General features: G+C 32.3%; 1 protein-coding gene across 5 annotated transcripts in view; it reads left to right on the plus strand.

Moving 5' to 3' along the window:
* Nucleotides 1-14,337, plus strand: part of CADM2 (cell adhesion molecule 2) — a 1,117,362-nt gene that overhangs the window by 1,009,703 nt on the left and 93,322 nt on the right. For 3 of the 5 annotated variants that reach the window (XM_016941511.4, XM_016941509.4, XM_063806909.1), the window contains one exon: nucleotides 12,001-12,120. The exons of the other annotated variants lie outside the window; for them this stretch is intronic. In XM_016941511.4, the coding sequence (XP_016797000.2) occupies nucleotides 12,001-12,120 (120 nt within the window). The remainder of the gene's footprint in view (nucleotides 1-12,000; nucleotides 12,121-14,337) is intronic. 5 annotated transcript variants of the gene reach the window in all.

A 14,337-nucleotide genomic window follows, 5' to 3' on the forward strand; every position in this document is an offset into this window, starting at 1 on the left:
AGAGACTGTAGGTAAACACAGGTTCCCTCTTCCATCCTGGGTAGTGATTCTCCATTTCAGTTAACTTGCTTACTATGGGAGAGGAAAAATTGAGTCATGGATGGTATCTTTTCTTTCACTTTAACAGACATTTCCAATCCATCTATCATCTTTTTCAAATATGTAACAGATGTGCAAAATATAAATTCATTTCCTTTAGAGTTGTCAGTACTTGACCCTAAATTTAGCAAAATAATATATATGTCAGTGAATGCAGTAATCATTAAGCAACAGATTAGGAACATCATAAAGTAATACCTTAAATTTGCTTTTAAAATTTTCTTGCCATAGAACTAAGCAAATATTATATAATAATACATCCCTAATCTTAGAGAGATATATCTCTCATGTATTCATGTCATGATTATCAATGATCTGAGAACTTCATCACAATACAATGAAAAATGTCCTTTTGTGCTTCATAGTAAATGTGTAGCTAGGCCGGAAGATTGCCAGCCCCTGCAACGTGCATTTACTATTAAATTATCCAGCAACGAAACATCTAGCAGTATTGAGAGGCTACATGATTTTTTTAGGCAAGGTGATCTTTACAGGTCACACTGAGAACTAGGAGAGTACATCTTCTAGCTCGTATGGGTGGCTGGGGAAGGAAAAAGAGAAGCCTGGATTATGGACAGATGTAAAGCCTAGCAAACATTAAAAAGGGATTCAACTAAAATCTGTTCTTTCACATGGAAACAGACCTACCAGTTGGTAAGTTAATTCTGTGTACTCGTAATGAGCATTTTTCCTTTGGAGCATTTTTCTTAGAAGCATAGATGGAAAATATACAGTAGAGGGAAAAAAGGATGGAAAAGGCATCCATACCGAGCAACAAACAGTGTGCTAATGGAAGAGCCCTATGGTTGCTGCTCTCATCTCTGGTTGAGAGTTTCCAGGCAGTAACTAGTTGGACGATTCTTAAAACAGTATCTTCTTTAATCGCTGAGATAAAACGCTATCATTTGTGGACATGAATAAGCAGGGAGAGCTCTGATGCCTGTAGGAAAGGTGTACCTCTGACTGGATGAATATGCTGTTGAACTCTGCAGAGAGAAATGGAATGGCATAAAATAGTAGAGACAGGAGCACTATTTTCATTACAAAACATTTTAAAAGGTGTATGTGTGTGGGCACACTCAACACAGAGTTAAGGCTTAATTATATGTCTCTGTTTTAAGATGAGCATAAAGTAGGTACACTAAGGTTTCTGCTTTTAGAGTAAAAATTCTGTTGAGAGATGCCATTCTGAAATAAATATTTCTATGTGCTAGATGAATCACAGAATGAAATGTACATAGGAAAAAACCGTCATTCCTGCCTTCTATCACTAAACAATTTCATCATTAAAAAAATATATTCTCACCTTATTTACATATAATATTTTCTCTCAGTTGCAGTATAAAATAAGGTAAAGAGAAGGATAGAATCTGTGGCACTCAGTCCTTCTATATTTGTTTATGTGGAAATAAGGCCAGGCTGTAGCTTTACCAAAATGTACAGAGCTCTTCTACCCAAGTATATGTGTGTTAATTGGCTCATTTGTTACAGATTTCAAGCAATATGCGATGGCCCATGGGAGGAAATGTTGGCATTAGTTTTCAGAAACAATGGCATTCCTAAATAGAAGACATAGATTTTTACATAAAACCTGCTTTGTAGCTTTTTACAATATAGTTTTCACACATATTGTTACAACATATATTCTTGTTTCGGATTCTAAAATTTTTCCTTGATTCTATTCTACCCTTCTCTCCAATTCATCACGAAGTTCCATCAACGTTGCCTCCAAATCACATTCCCAAAGTGGGCACTTCTCTCCATCATCCTCTCTGGCTTAGACTAGGCTCCCTGGTTCCACACTCCCACACCTTCAATCTCTTTCTCACATAGCTTCAATATATAAACGTTTTAAATGCATATCTCTTCATGTCGTTTCCCCATTTAAACTTATACAAAGGCATTTCATCATCCTTTGTATAAAAGCCAAACCCTCATTGTCCTACTTTTCCAAGCCCTGCATTTTATGGCTGCTGCCTACATCGGTGGCATCTCTCATCACTCTTCACACACCCACTTCTGTCTCTCTGGTCCTCTTTCAGCTCCTCTAAGTTATCAAGGTCATTTTCTTTATAGAAATTTTGCCTCTGCTTGGAATGCTTGTCCAAGATGCACAAGAAATGCTGCCAGAAATGCTGATCTTTGCAAGATTGATTTCTTATTCAGATCTCAGATTAAAAGGGATTTCTCAGTGAGGCCTTTTTTTTCCATTACCATCTAAATTGTCCCCCAGTTACATATCACTTCAATTAAATACTCTACAAGACATATATCATTATGTGATAGTTTAGCTATTTGTGTGTATGTACATGTTTGCGTGTCTATATATACATATGTATATATATGTACACATATATGTATGCGTCTGTATATGTGAATATATTCTATGTCCTCACACTAGACTATGACCTCCTAGGAAACAGATATTTTATGCATCTTATTTATTTCTATACCGCTAGCTCTTAGAACAGGGCCTTCTAAATAGTAGGTGCTCAATAAATATTTATTTAATATTTAAATCTGTTTCTGTCTGTCTCTCCTACTGTTTTCAAGAGAAGAAACTTTAGTGAAGCAATACATACACATATACACATATATACACATACATACCCATATCAACATATATACACACATATACGAATATACAGGGGTGTGTGTGTATGTGTGTGTGTGTACATATATATATATATATATATACACTCACACATACACACAAACAGCCTTGACTTCTGGATAAAATCAGGGAAATAATTGATATTCCTTGGTCACCAAAATAATAACCTTTAGTTTTTATCCCATATTGAAAAAAAAAAGACGTGTTTACTTAGCAACCCAGGTGAAATGTGCCTTACTTATAGAATTAAGTAATTCAAAACATAAATAACTGTGCATAGATTAATTTTTCTAATAAAAATTTTTGCAATTAAAGAGTTATGCAATTGATTCCAAGCATGTGTTTTCATCTTTTTGCAAAGTTAAATGACTTTGCTAACTGAAATTCAACCTTTTATAAGAGAGACCTGGCTTCTCATGAGAGCTCTGACCATTAGAAATACAGGTGATAGGAGTGGATATTAAAAGTGAAGCTCAATAGATGCTTATTCACAATTATTCTTAACATTATTTAGTTTTATTCAGGGATTGTGTTCTAAGGATATGTCAAAGTGGACCTATTCATTAATATGCATGTGCAAAAATTACCTGTAAATAGACATTCATATTTTTCTTAAATTATAGGTTAGCAAGGTTATAATAACAATCTTTGAAACATTATTACCTTATCATTTAATTTTTATTTAACTAAACTTTTGTATTTCAATATAGAATATTGCATTTGGATTCACGTTATTACTTTTAAAAACTGGCAGTTAACAAACATTTATGTCAAAATTATAATTCACTAAAATTAGTGCCGTGTGCATAGTACTCTCTTCACCCTCCAAAATGCAGCACAGTTTAGTTAATCCTCAAAAATGTTGGTTCAGGATTCTGGAAGCTACTTTAATCTTTGATGAAATTTATATATTAAATGAGAAGCAGTATCAAGATAAACCTAAAACATATTTCGGGTAAGTTACATGGTGATAAATCTATAGAGTAACATAAAAATATAACCTAGTATGGGTTAAGCAACTATTTTACAGAATGAAAGATAAAAATGGAAAAAAAAAGTCATGCAAGAAATCTTAAAACAGTTTTTAATCATAAGGATATTATATTTAAATATGGGTGGATTACTGCAAATAGTGATTTTTGTATTCTGAAATGTTCACTGACGTTAATATTTTTAAAATAACATACATATTAAGATCATTTTTTCTAGTATACATGAGATTATTTTTCAGTTGAGATAATTAGAGAATAGGAGGCAACAAATGTATTTACTTCATTGCATTTTGAATCTGAACCAACGCCCTTATGGACTCTCATATGTCCTGACGTCATGTGCAAACGTTTTTTCATGTATCATTTTTTGAGTGAAGGTGTTTTGCTTTTAGAAGATCAACTCTGATCCATCACTGGTTAAAAACTTGGTCTAAAAGGATTTATATAAATGACCAAGCCGAAAGTCTTCAGTTTTTAGATGAGGAAGCATAGATGCATAGAGGTTAAATTACATGCAAAATGGCTCTCAGCTACTTTATCACAGAGCCTACATGAAAAATCAAAATATGTGGATTTCTCAGTCAGTATTTTTCTACTATATCACAGTTCTCCTTGTGTTTATTCATAGCTGATTTACGTTTTTCTTTTAATGGATGACAGTAATATTCTCGTACATTTTCACAGAACTTAAAGTATTGGACCAAATCATGTGATTTACTTTCAGGTAGAGTATTTTAAGGAAAGAGTAGGAAAGGGCTCACAATATTGAAGTAGGCGGAGCTAAATGATACAGGATAATCCACTTCAAATGCATTTTTCTCATACTTGAAATTTCACTTTACTTTTGTCAGTTTGGAATGTAAAAAAGTATTATAAAAGAAAAAATGCATACGTTTTTTCAAATAAAGCATTGATTTTATTCATGAAGTTTTCTTGTAATTACATAGAACTGACAGTTACCGCCTACAGTTTAAAATTGCAGTACTTTTCATATTTTAAGAACAGCTTTTTTTTTCTTGTATAAGCATTCCATTTAGTATGAGAAACCAGTGGAAGCTATCAGAGGGATGAAAAGGGATTTATTCAAATATAATTTTTAAAAGAGTTCCTTTTTTGAAGCAGATGGGGTTACTATATGACTGTTGAGGAGGAGGCGTGTACTGGTGAGTTGGGACCTTCTCAACCTGGTGATTATCATTTAAGTAAGAGCTTTGGTAAGAGCTTTAAGTAAGAGCTTTGGTGCTGGATCACTTTTACACTGTGATCCAAATAGGCTGCTGCATGTAGCTGAGCATAATGGGAGCAGATAAATGTCCTTCTTCTTTTGTACAGGCAAAAGCAAACAAAGTAAACTTTCCTCTTACAATTGTTTCCAATGTCAGTCAGTGCAATTAGTAGTAAGGAAAACTACCCTATTATTTTTTAAGATAGGGAAATGTGAGTACCTTTCACCAAAAAAGACACATCTTACCATAATAATTCTAATGATATACCTCAAGTTCTAACACTTCTACATCTCCACTAATAACTCTTAGTTTTTATTTATTCTTTATCATCCTGGGACCACCCCTGGGGGAGGACATTAGTGACATAAAGCAGAAAGAAAGTAAACATATGGATTCCAGACTAAATGGTAACAATTTCTCTCCCTATTGAACACTAGTCCTTGGAGAGAAACAAGCAGCTTGGGCTTCTGGGACTCTTTAGACTTAATTTTGTTTCGAAAATCCATTCTGAATGCCATTTTTAAAAAGAGAAACTGCCAGAAAACAAAACAGGTTGACAAGTTAGAAATTATTGTACACTGCATTTGTAGAGAACAGAACATACCTTTAACCTGAAAAGCTCGTTATTGGAAAAAAGGTGCTGTACCACTCTTCAGTTTATTGTATACAGCGCTTGTTGAAAGTGATTTCATTTTGACAAGGTTATACAGGATCTGTTGTGCTCTAATAAGCTCCAATAACAATGTGGTGGCATTTTTAAAAAAATCCTTCATTAGAATATAAAGAAAAGGACACTTTTCTGTTGTTTTTAATTGGATGATATGATTTAGAGCTCTAACACTTTTAAAAACACTGAAAACCTGCATTTAGAATATAGAACTATTCTGTATGCTGCATTTTAATTTTTTTAATACTCCTTTAGACTGGAAGACTCTTAACAGGACTTATGAAAAATCACCTCACACATGATAAAAGGGAGAGCAACTTTTTTCAGGGATTAACCATGTATAAGCTTCTGTTACTGATTCATATTTTTAAGAATGATACTATTGCCTATCTACTGGTATCATTATCATCAGGAGTGACGTTATTGATAAAGCACCTGTCATTTCTAGCACTGTGATCCATCCCTGTAGTCCCAGCTACTCAGGATGCTGAGACAGAAAGATCGTTTGAGTTTAGGAGTTCAGAAATGTAGTGCACCATGGCCATGCCTGTGGATAGCCACTGCATTCCAGCCTGGGCAACATAGCAAGACCCCATCTCTTAAAACAGACAAACAAAAAGCACCTACCACATTGAAAGCATAGAGCTAGGCACCCTGATGAAGCGCAAAAGTTTACCATGAAGTTCATTCTCTCTATTATCTTATTCTCATTTGTTCAGGAAACAAAAATGCAAGCAATATATGTTAAGTATCAAATGAATGTTACAGCTTCTCAATTTCCAATCCCAGATTTTCTGAAGAGCTTTGAGTTATAATCAGTGTACTGCATACTTTATTATTAAAAAGAGCTAAAATAATAGAGTTTACAAACTGATTATGTAAACTAGAGCAAATTTGAAAATGTTATTATAACATCGCACATTTTTAATTTGTGTTTTCTACTGAGGGACAGAAATGGATATAGAGCTAGTGGGACACACATAACTCTGGGTCCTCCCATAGCTGTATGTCATGAATGGAAGCATTATTGGTCATGGGGATTTGGGTGGGACAAAGTGAAGGAAGCAGTAGATAAACTCAAAAAGTACAATGGGTGGTGAAAGGAAATTAGGTGGGCTTAGCTGGTCAAGGAAGTCTTCACAAAGCAGGTAGGAATCAGGCTGAGACGTGAAAGTAGCATTTTGTTAGGTATCAGGAAAGGGTGGCTATTCTGAAATGAAAAGCTAATGAGGGATTGGCTCAGAGTAAATTTGTCTAAGACAAAGTGATATTTTAAAAGACAAAAACATGTTAATTTATGAGGCTGAGCCTACAGTTTATTGGGAGAGGGAAACACATAAATATAAACATGTACACGGGTGTCTGCAAAATGCTTAAAAGCTCAGAGAAGGAAGATATTAACTCTTTGCAGAACTGGGCCATGCTTTCCATATGAGATCCTATTTGAACCAGGATTTAAAGGATGGACATGAATGAGATAACAAATGTGAAACAGGGTGTGCCTCTGAGAACCTACAGCACAAAGAACAGGAAGAGCTATGTCTAGCTCTGTCAAGGGGGTAAAGCACTTGTGTCAGAGGCAGATGTCTTCTTGTATGCTAGGCTTAAGCTTCTTTCTCTACATTAACTTGGCACTTGAAAAATAAATAAAACAAGCCAGACATGTATCCTATGAGGAACTCTAGCCCCTGTTGTAATAGGAAACCTCAAAGTTATGGCTGCCTCAACACAATAGTGGGTGGTGCAGTTTTGGAGTTCCTATCAGAGTCACGCAGGTTAAGCAGGAGAGATGATGGACTGATGAATTTATCATATTTAAGTTTAGCCATGGTCCTGTAAACAGATTTTAGTTTCCTGATTTGGCAAATGCGTTGTTTTAGCTGAAATTATACTTCTGCATGTGACTAAGTTCTTATAGAAGTACTCAGATTATTTACATTGCATTTATTGACAACCCAACGTTCACTCACATGAATAACTTTTGCAGCCTAGTTAGACTGTCTGCACAATTATGAAATTGTTCTATTGACTTGAGTTAGGGGTTCTGTCTGTTATTGAAGTACCCCAAAATTTTCCTTTTACATGAAAACAGTACTTTATATATGTTATAAGTGAAATGAAAAGTATAATTTATTACAATTCAAACTTTATGTGTAGGCAAAATTATAAGAAGATATTTTAATATCTTGGAATCTTTACTTTTCTCAGCTTCCTGTCAATAAAAAGGCTCACATTGCCTTTTAAATAAAACTTCTTAGATAGACAGATAGATAGATAGATAGATAGATAGAGGTCCAGGATTTACATAAAATGTGTACATATATAAAATATATGTATAAAGATATATTTAAAGTTTAGATCATGAACACTGGGTCTGTATGAATTCATTTCATATCCTATCTAAAACCATCAATTTATTTTAGTGAGTATTATTTATTTTAGTATACCATGATATATGGTATTTAGTATGTGGTGAGAATAAATTGGCTAAATAAATTTAAAACACATAATTATGATTTCATAATTTCAGAGAAATTGTCATTACACATTCCTATATATTGTGATTAAAACTTTTAACAGCCTGAAAACTATTGTTAGATTAGATAGCAAACAAATTTCTTATTAATGAGAGTATTTTAAATTCTGATTTTGATGAACTTCATTGAAATTTATCTTGTTTGGATTTAAATTGAGTCTAAATAATTTATGTATAATTACTAATTTCTCTGATCAGCTCTAGACAAAATTTACTTTCACTTAGTTCATTTTTCAAATACCTTTTTTTATTAGCTACATATTTTATCAATTGCTGACTCTTCACTCTTTATACCTTAACATCTAAAAATACAAACTACAAATATATAATACGACACAATTAATTTCTTTTGTAAATTTGAAGTGCTGAACCTATCATTTATAAACACATTTTTATTTCAGGCAAATGCATTTATAGTTGGTTAAATTAATACACTCTCCAAGGAACACACAAAAAAATGAGCTCATCTTTTGCAATGTTGAAATCAGAGGTGAAATATACAAATCGAGCTGTATATTGGATGGTTATCATTTCTAAATTCCAATATTCGTAAATTATGCATCACATGCCATAAATTTGACCATGTTTTATTTATAGTTGTCTTGGTGTCTGTGTTCAAATATCATCTGATTAATCATAGGATGTTACCATATAAGGCATATATTAAGATACTCTGACACTGCCATGTCATATTAAGCACATTACTTAAAATATTAGTATAACTGCAGATTATCTTGTCCTATGGAAAAAATTAATAAGTTAATGTTGAACCAGTATTTAACATTTTTATGATGTATGTGTGCATGTATATAATTTCTCTGTGTATGAATTAGTATTTTTCAATATTGGGGAATATTTTAAGCGGTATCATTTCACAAGGGATAAAATGGGCTGCAGTTTCCACCCTGTACCATATTTGATGGAGTCTTCTTTTCATAAACAGTGTAAGAGGTTTAAAAGTGTACAGGATTCCAGGCAGAGCTCTTCTCTTGAAGACCTGATTATCTAGTGGAACACTGAGCGCAAGAAAAGCAGAGCGGGTGGAAAGTTTAGGTAGAAGACAGACGTTTCATACAACTGTTCTGGTCTTTCAGAGAATTTCAACTAATTCAATTGATCTTACATCATTCAATTTTAGTTGCTTCCCATTAATATTCTGGTGCTGAATATTTAGGTTATTTTAACTTTTGCTATTTCACAATATAGCTGAAATAATGGGGTGGTCTTTAACAAATAATGAAAGAACGGAATAAAACCCTCAAAATTATTAGAAAAACAAAAATGTTTTAAATGTTTTAAAACACATAGAACAAAATGAAGCTAGCAGTTGTTAAAAACATGTAACAGTAACAGGCATGGGTTTCTTTATGACAAGTCATTTTTTAAACCCAATTGTCATTTTGGCACTTTCCACCAAATTACTTTCAGTCAATTTGTTTTTAGCCACATATGAGGTCAGAGAGGAGGATAAGGGAGAATGCTGAACAGATAAAAAAGAACCAGGCTATGTGTAAATAATAATTTGTAATGTTATCTATTTGTGTATTTTAAAAGATTCTAAGGATGTTGTTTTGAAGTGGATTAGCAATTATTAAAACTACTCATCTTTTTAGGTTATTTGAGTATTAACCTATGGAAAAATGTATGCTTAATGCATTTTTACCCTTGTAAGAAATAAAGATATGGTTTGCTTTACACAAGAATGCTCCTACTACTTGAAAATATATAGACTGTCTTTTAAAAATTCAGGATTTATTATTGCCTATATTGGTTGACGTGGTATAAGCGGGGCAAGGTTGGGGGGACTCCAAATACTACTATAATAATAATAATAATTATTATTATTGTAAATAAAACAAAACAAAACTAAACTAAAAACAAAACCAAAATCCTGTGATTTGTATTCCTTCTCTTAATAATTCAGTGATGGGGCTGATTTTGAAAGACTGCTTTTCTTATTAGAATAAGATCCAATGCAATCGTATTTTAACTGACTATGTGATAGGAAATAAACCAACATGTTATAATCTGTGATAAATTTGGAAATAACAGATCATTTACATGGAGTTTTAAATGCCTAGTATTATTGTTTGTTCATAAATTTGATATACTTGGAAGATATTGGTCTTTGCAGTTATTAAATGTATATATTTTGAGATCCTAATCAGCAAATAACTTTGCTAACAAAGAAGGTATTATTTTCTATTTTAGATACGTATAAAAGTTAAAATTACACATTTTTTTAAATTTAGAAAATGTTTTCATTTACCTCCAGTCTGCCTAAACTGTTTAAGAAATCTTACCTTGAAATAAGGAGTTATTATAACAATTAGTAAACAAGAAGTATCGTTGTCCATATACATAATCTTTCTTCATTTATAATGTCGTTAAAGTCAGTTCTACTTTATGATAATGGTAGATCGCACTCCAGGCTTTACCCATTTTCCCTAGTGATTAATGCAGCACCACTGAGTTTTAAGAAGGTTGTTTTCTTAATTTGACTGGCCAGGAAGCATTTTCCCTGTCGAAAAACAGGTGTAAACATCAATATTCAAGATAAGAGAGCGATCTCATGCTGTTTTCTGGTGTATCCAGTGTAGAAAATTCAGCAGGTAGAGTCTACAGAGTGAGTAGGGCTATTTATCAGCAGTAAAGTACTAGAAAATGTTTGGTGTGACTCAAAGACTTTAACTGAGAGAATGACAGGAAACCTTTTAATACAAAATAATCTGTCAAACACTCGGAATATATGAGGGCTGTGTGACAAACATGTGAAATCAAACCTCAGCACAGTAATTACTGGTAATTTGGAAACTGTTTCTAATTTCCTCACTGTGTAGATTACATGCCTATTCACTTTAGACAAGATTTGATTCTCTGAGGATCTCACTGAAGATCTCATAGCTTGACACTGGCTGTATTGTTTCAATGTTCTCTGTGCTGCTCTTCATATTTTCAGCTGATTTTTAGTGAAAGGAAAGAGGATTTGGGCATTAAACACTATTCTTTCTGGGTTTTATTTTTTCTGTATTTGAAGCTACACTTAACTTTTGGCAACTTAACTAATTATGGATTAGAGGTTCAATGTTACACTTCAAGTATGTGTTCAGTAACCCCTCCTAGGTATGCCGTATTAAAATAAATCATAAACCTTTCAGAATATCGGGTGCCATGCTAGTTGACTCAATACTTGTTAAAGACTCCTAGGTACTGCAAAATTATTAGAAGGCGTTACCAGTTAACCAGGGTAAGAATTGCAAGACTCTAAACTGTGCATTAACCTCATTTGTGAGAACAGGAGAAGCAAAATAACAATAATAATAACAATTGGCTTCTTTTGTTTGTTTGTTTCTAAAGATTGCTCTCATTTCCTATCATTAAGTCTTCCTAAAAGAAAAAAAAAATCAAAAAGCATTTAACATGCATTTACACATTCATCGTTAACATTTTGTTAATCTTATATGGTGGTATATGTGTTTATTTCTGTATGTGTCATTCTGTTTACTTCTTTGACAAAGCATGTCATTTTTTTTTACCTACATGTTTTTTGCTACTGCATGTCAAACTTTTTAAATGACTCAGTGAACAAATGAATTCTTGTCATTTTACATTTTACTCTAAATATTGAAAATAACCTGCTTTCTCTCAAACATTGCTCCAAGTCTTTGCTTTGTGTTGGAGCATGAAAAAGAAGTGAAAAAAAATGACAAGAATTGTGTGACACAGTGAGTTTTGTACCTGATATTCTGTTAAAGCTTGTTAAAGTTAAACCTCAATAAGTTATATGTATTTATAATTTGAATCATTTGTGTTTCTCTTTTGTTTGCATGATATGATTTTGTTTATATTTTTTTTCCACTCACCAGATGTTCCCAACACTTTGCTTCCCACTACTATCATCCCCTCCCTTACCACTGCAACAGTCACAACCACTGTAGCCATAACAACCAGCCCAACCACATCTGCAACAACCAGCAGCATCAGAGGTACAGTATGTTTCTTTGTTATAGCCTGGAAAGCACATTAACTGGAGCTTTGTAGAAGTTTTTAGAAAGGTTAAAAACATTGAGATTCAATTTTACTTAATTATGAGAAGTAATTAAGTCACCTAAATTACTATCAGTTAGGGTTATTGGAATAGAATATGAGAAATGATGGTACATTTTATTTTTTTTAGTGTTACTTAAGACTATTATCAAAATCTTGCAGAATATAGATTTAAAATATATGGGACTTTAAAATGTTGGTCAAATTTAAAATGTTAGCATGGGACACCGTTTTTGCCTGTCTTGAGAGGTAAACAAATAAATAAGATGTTCATGTGTGCAGAGGAAGCTTTTGCTTTTTTAAAATTCTAGTTTAATATTAATAACTTGCCACTCCTCTGCAACTATGTTAAAATATCTATAGTTTTGAAATTGTTCTAAAATTGACATAGTCCATGGGGTTAGTATAAATTATTCTCCACATAGAACTTGCAAGTAAATATTCAAAATACATGTATCCCAAAATGATTTGCTGAGTGAAGCTACTTATTCTACTAAAAGAATGTTCTAAAAGTAAATATCTGTTGTCTCAGATGGCTCCATGAGTAATTTCTGGTATCGTTATACAAATAAGAATTTTATTTCAAAGAAAGCAACCTTAAAAAGGTGGGAATATCCATAAAGGCAGAAGAAATACCTATGTTGTGGTTGAGAAATATAAAAAGTATTCCTGAGCAGTCATTAAGTGGTTAGCAGCTGATGAGGAAATTAAAAAAAATTGAAGCCATTATAGAAAAACATGGTTTAATTTCTACATAAGCCGTGCTCAGAGAGAATTTGTCGTATTTAAGTCTGTCTTTTTCTTATTTCTTATATATGTTTCATGTCACCTTGGCTCTACTAATATCTGTGAAATTTAACAATTTAACTTGAAATTAATGAGGACTTCATATTATTATATTTAATTCAGTTGTATGAAGGTTATGTTTAGCATTATTATTCATAATTATTAAAGGTTGTTCAGTTAGATGGTTTTCTTGGAATTTTAATTAATTCTAGATATTAAGTTGATTTGCCGTCTTTGATTTAACAGTTATAATAGTCTTTCTTTTGTTTCAGAAAAAATTCTAATGTCTGATAATTTTCCATTTTTTAATAATGACATCAACTATATTATACAATGTACAAGATTGATGACTAAATAAGTTTAATGGTAGTAGGAATAAGAATTTCTCAGAAATAGCTAGGTATGTTTTTGTATGACTGAATTTTATTTAAGCTAAATCTGTAAGTGAGAAGAGTGTGAAGGTCTTTTTTGTAAAAAATTATATAAAAATGGGAAAAGAGACATAATGAAAATGAAGAAAAAGTTAGAAGTGCTTTATAATATGATGTAAAATGAAAGTTATCTAAAGTTCTACTTTGCTTTAATTTGTGATGCTCTGTAAGGTTTTTCACAAACGGCAGTCTAAATAAAATGTAATCATTGCATACTAACACAATATCTGCTATCCTATTAAGTTCTGACTATATAAACAAATCACTTCAATGGGAAAGGAGGGAGATATATTGACTTTTTTAAAAGGTCCATTTGTAACACAAAAATCTAATATTCAATTATTCCTTCTTCTTCAACAAATATTTATTGAATATATGCTATATGTATGGTGTTATGCCAGGACCTAAAATTATGACAACTACTGGCATCTAAAATCACTAGCAATCAAATGTATACATTTCTCCCCACCCCCAACAAACAGTTTTTGTGCTTAATCTTTATTGAAAAGTACTAATGTTCTTTGTGGGAAAATATTACATGTGGTCTTCCGGTCTTTTGAAAAAAAAATCCATAGTATTTTGCTTCAGAGGACTATATATATATGTATATATATATATAATTCTGTTTCAAAGGACTAAATATCTATCTATCTATGTAATTTCAAACCTACACACACACATTTACACACACGCCATTATAGACTATTATATGAGAAAAATATTTCAAAGTGAAGCTAACAACATTCTTTTACATTGGTTCACATGAATCTTAAGTGGGATTTGGTCTATTGCATTTTTTTTCCTTCCAACTTTTATTTTAGGTTCAGGGGTACATGTAGAAATTTGTTACATTGGTAAACTAAATGTTGCTGGGATTTGGTATACAAATTATTTTGTCTCCCAAGTAGTAAGCATAGTATGTGATACGTAGTTTTTTGA

Source organism: Pan troglodytes, chromosome 2 (assembly GCF_028858775.2).
Source record: "Pan troglodytes isolate AG18354 chromosome 2, NHGRI_mPanTro3-v2.0_pri, whole genome shotgun sequence".
Taxonomy (NCBI): Eukaryota; Metazoa; Chordata; class Mammalia; order Primates; family Hominidae; genus Pan; species Pan troglodytes.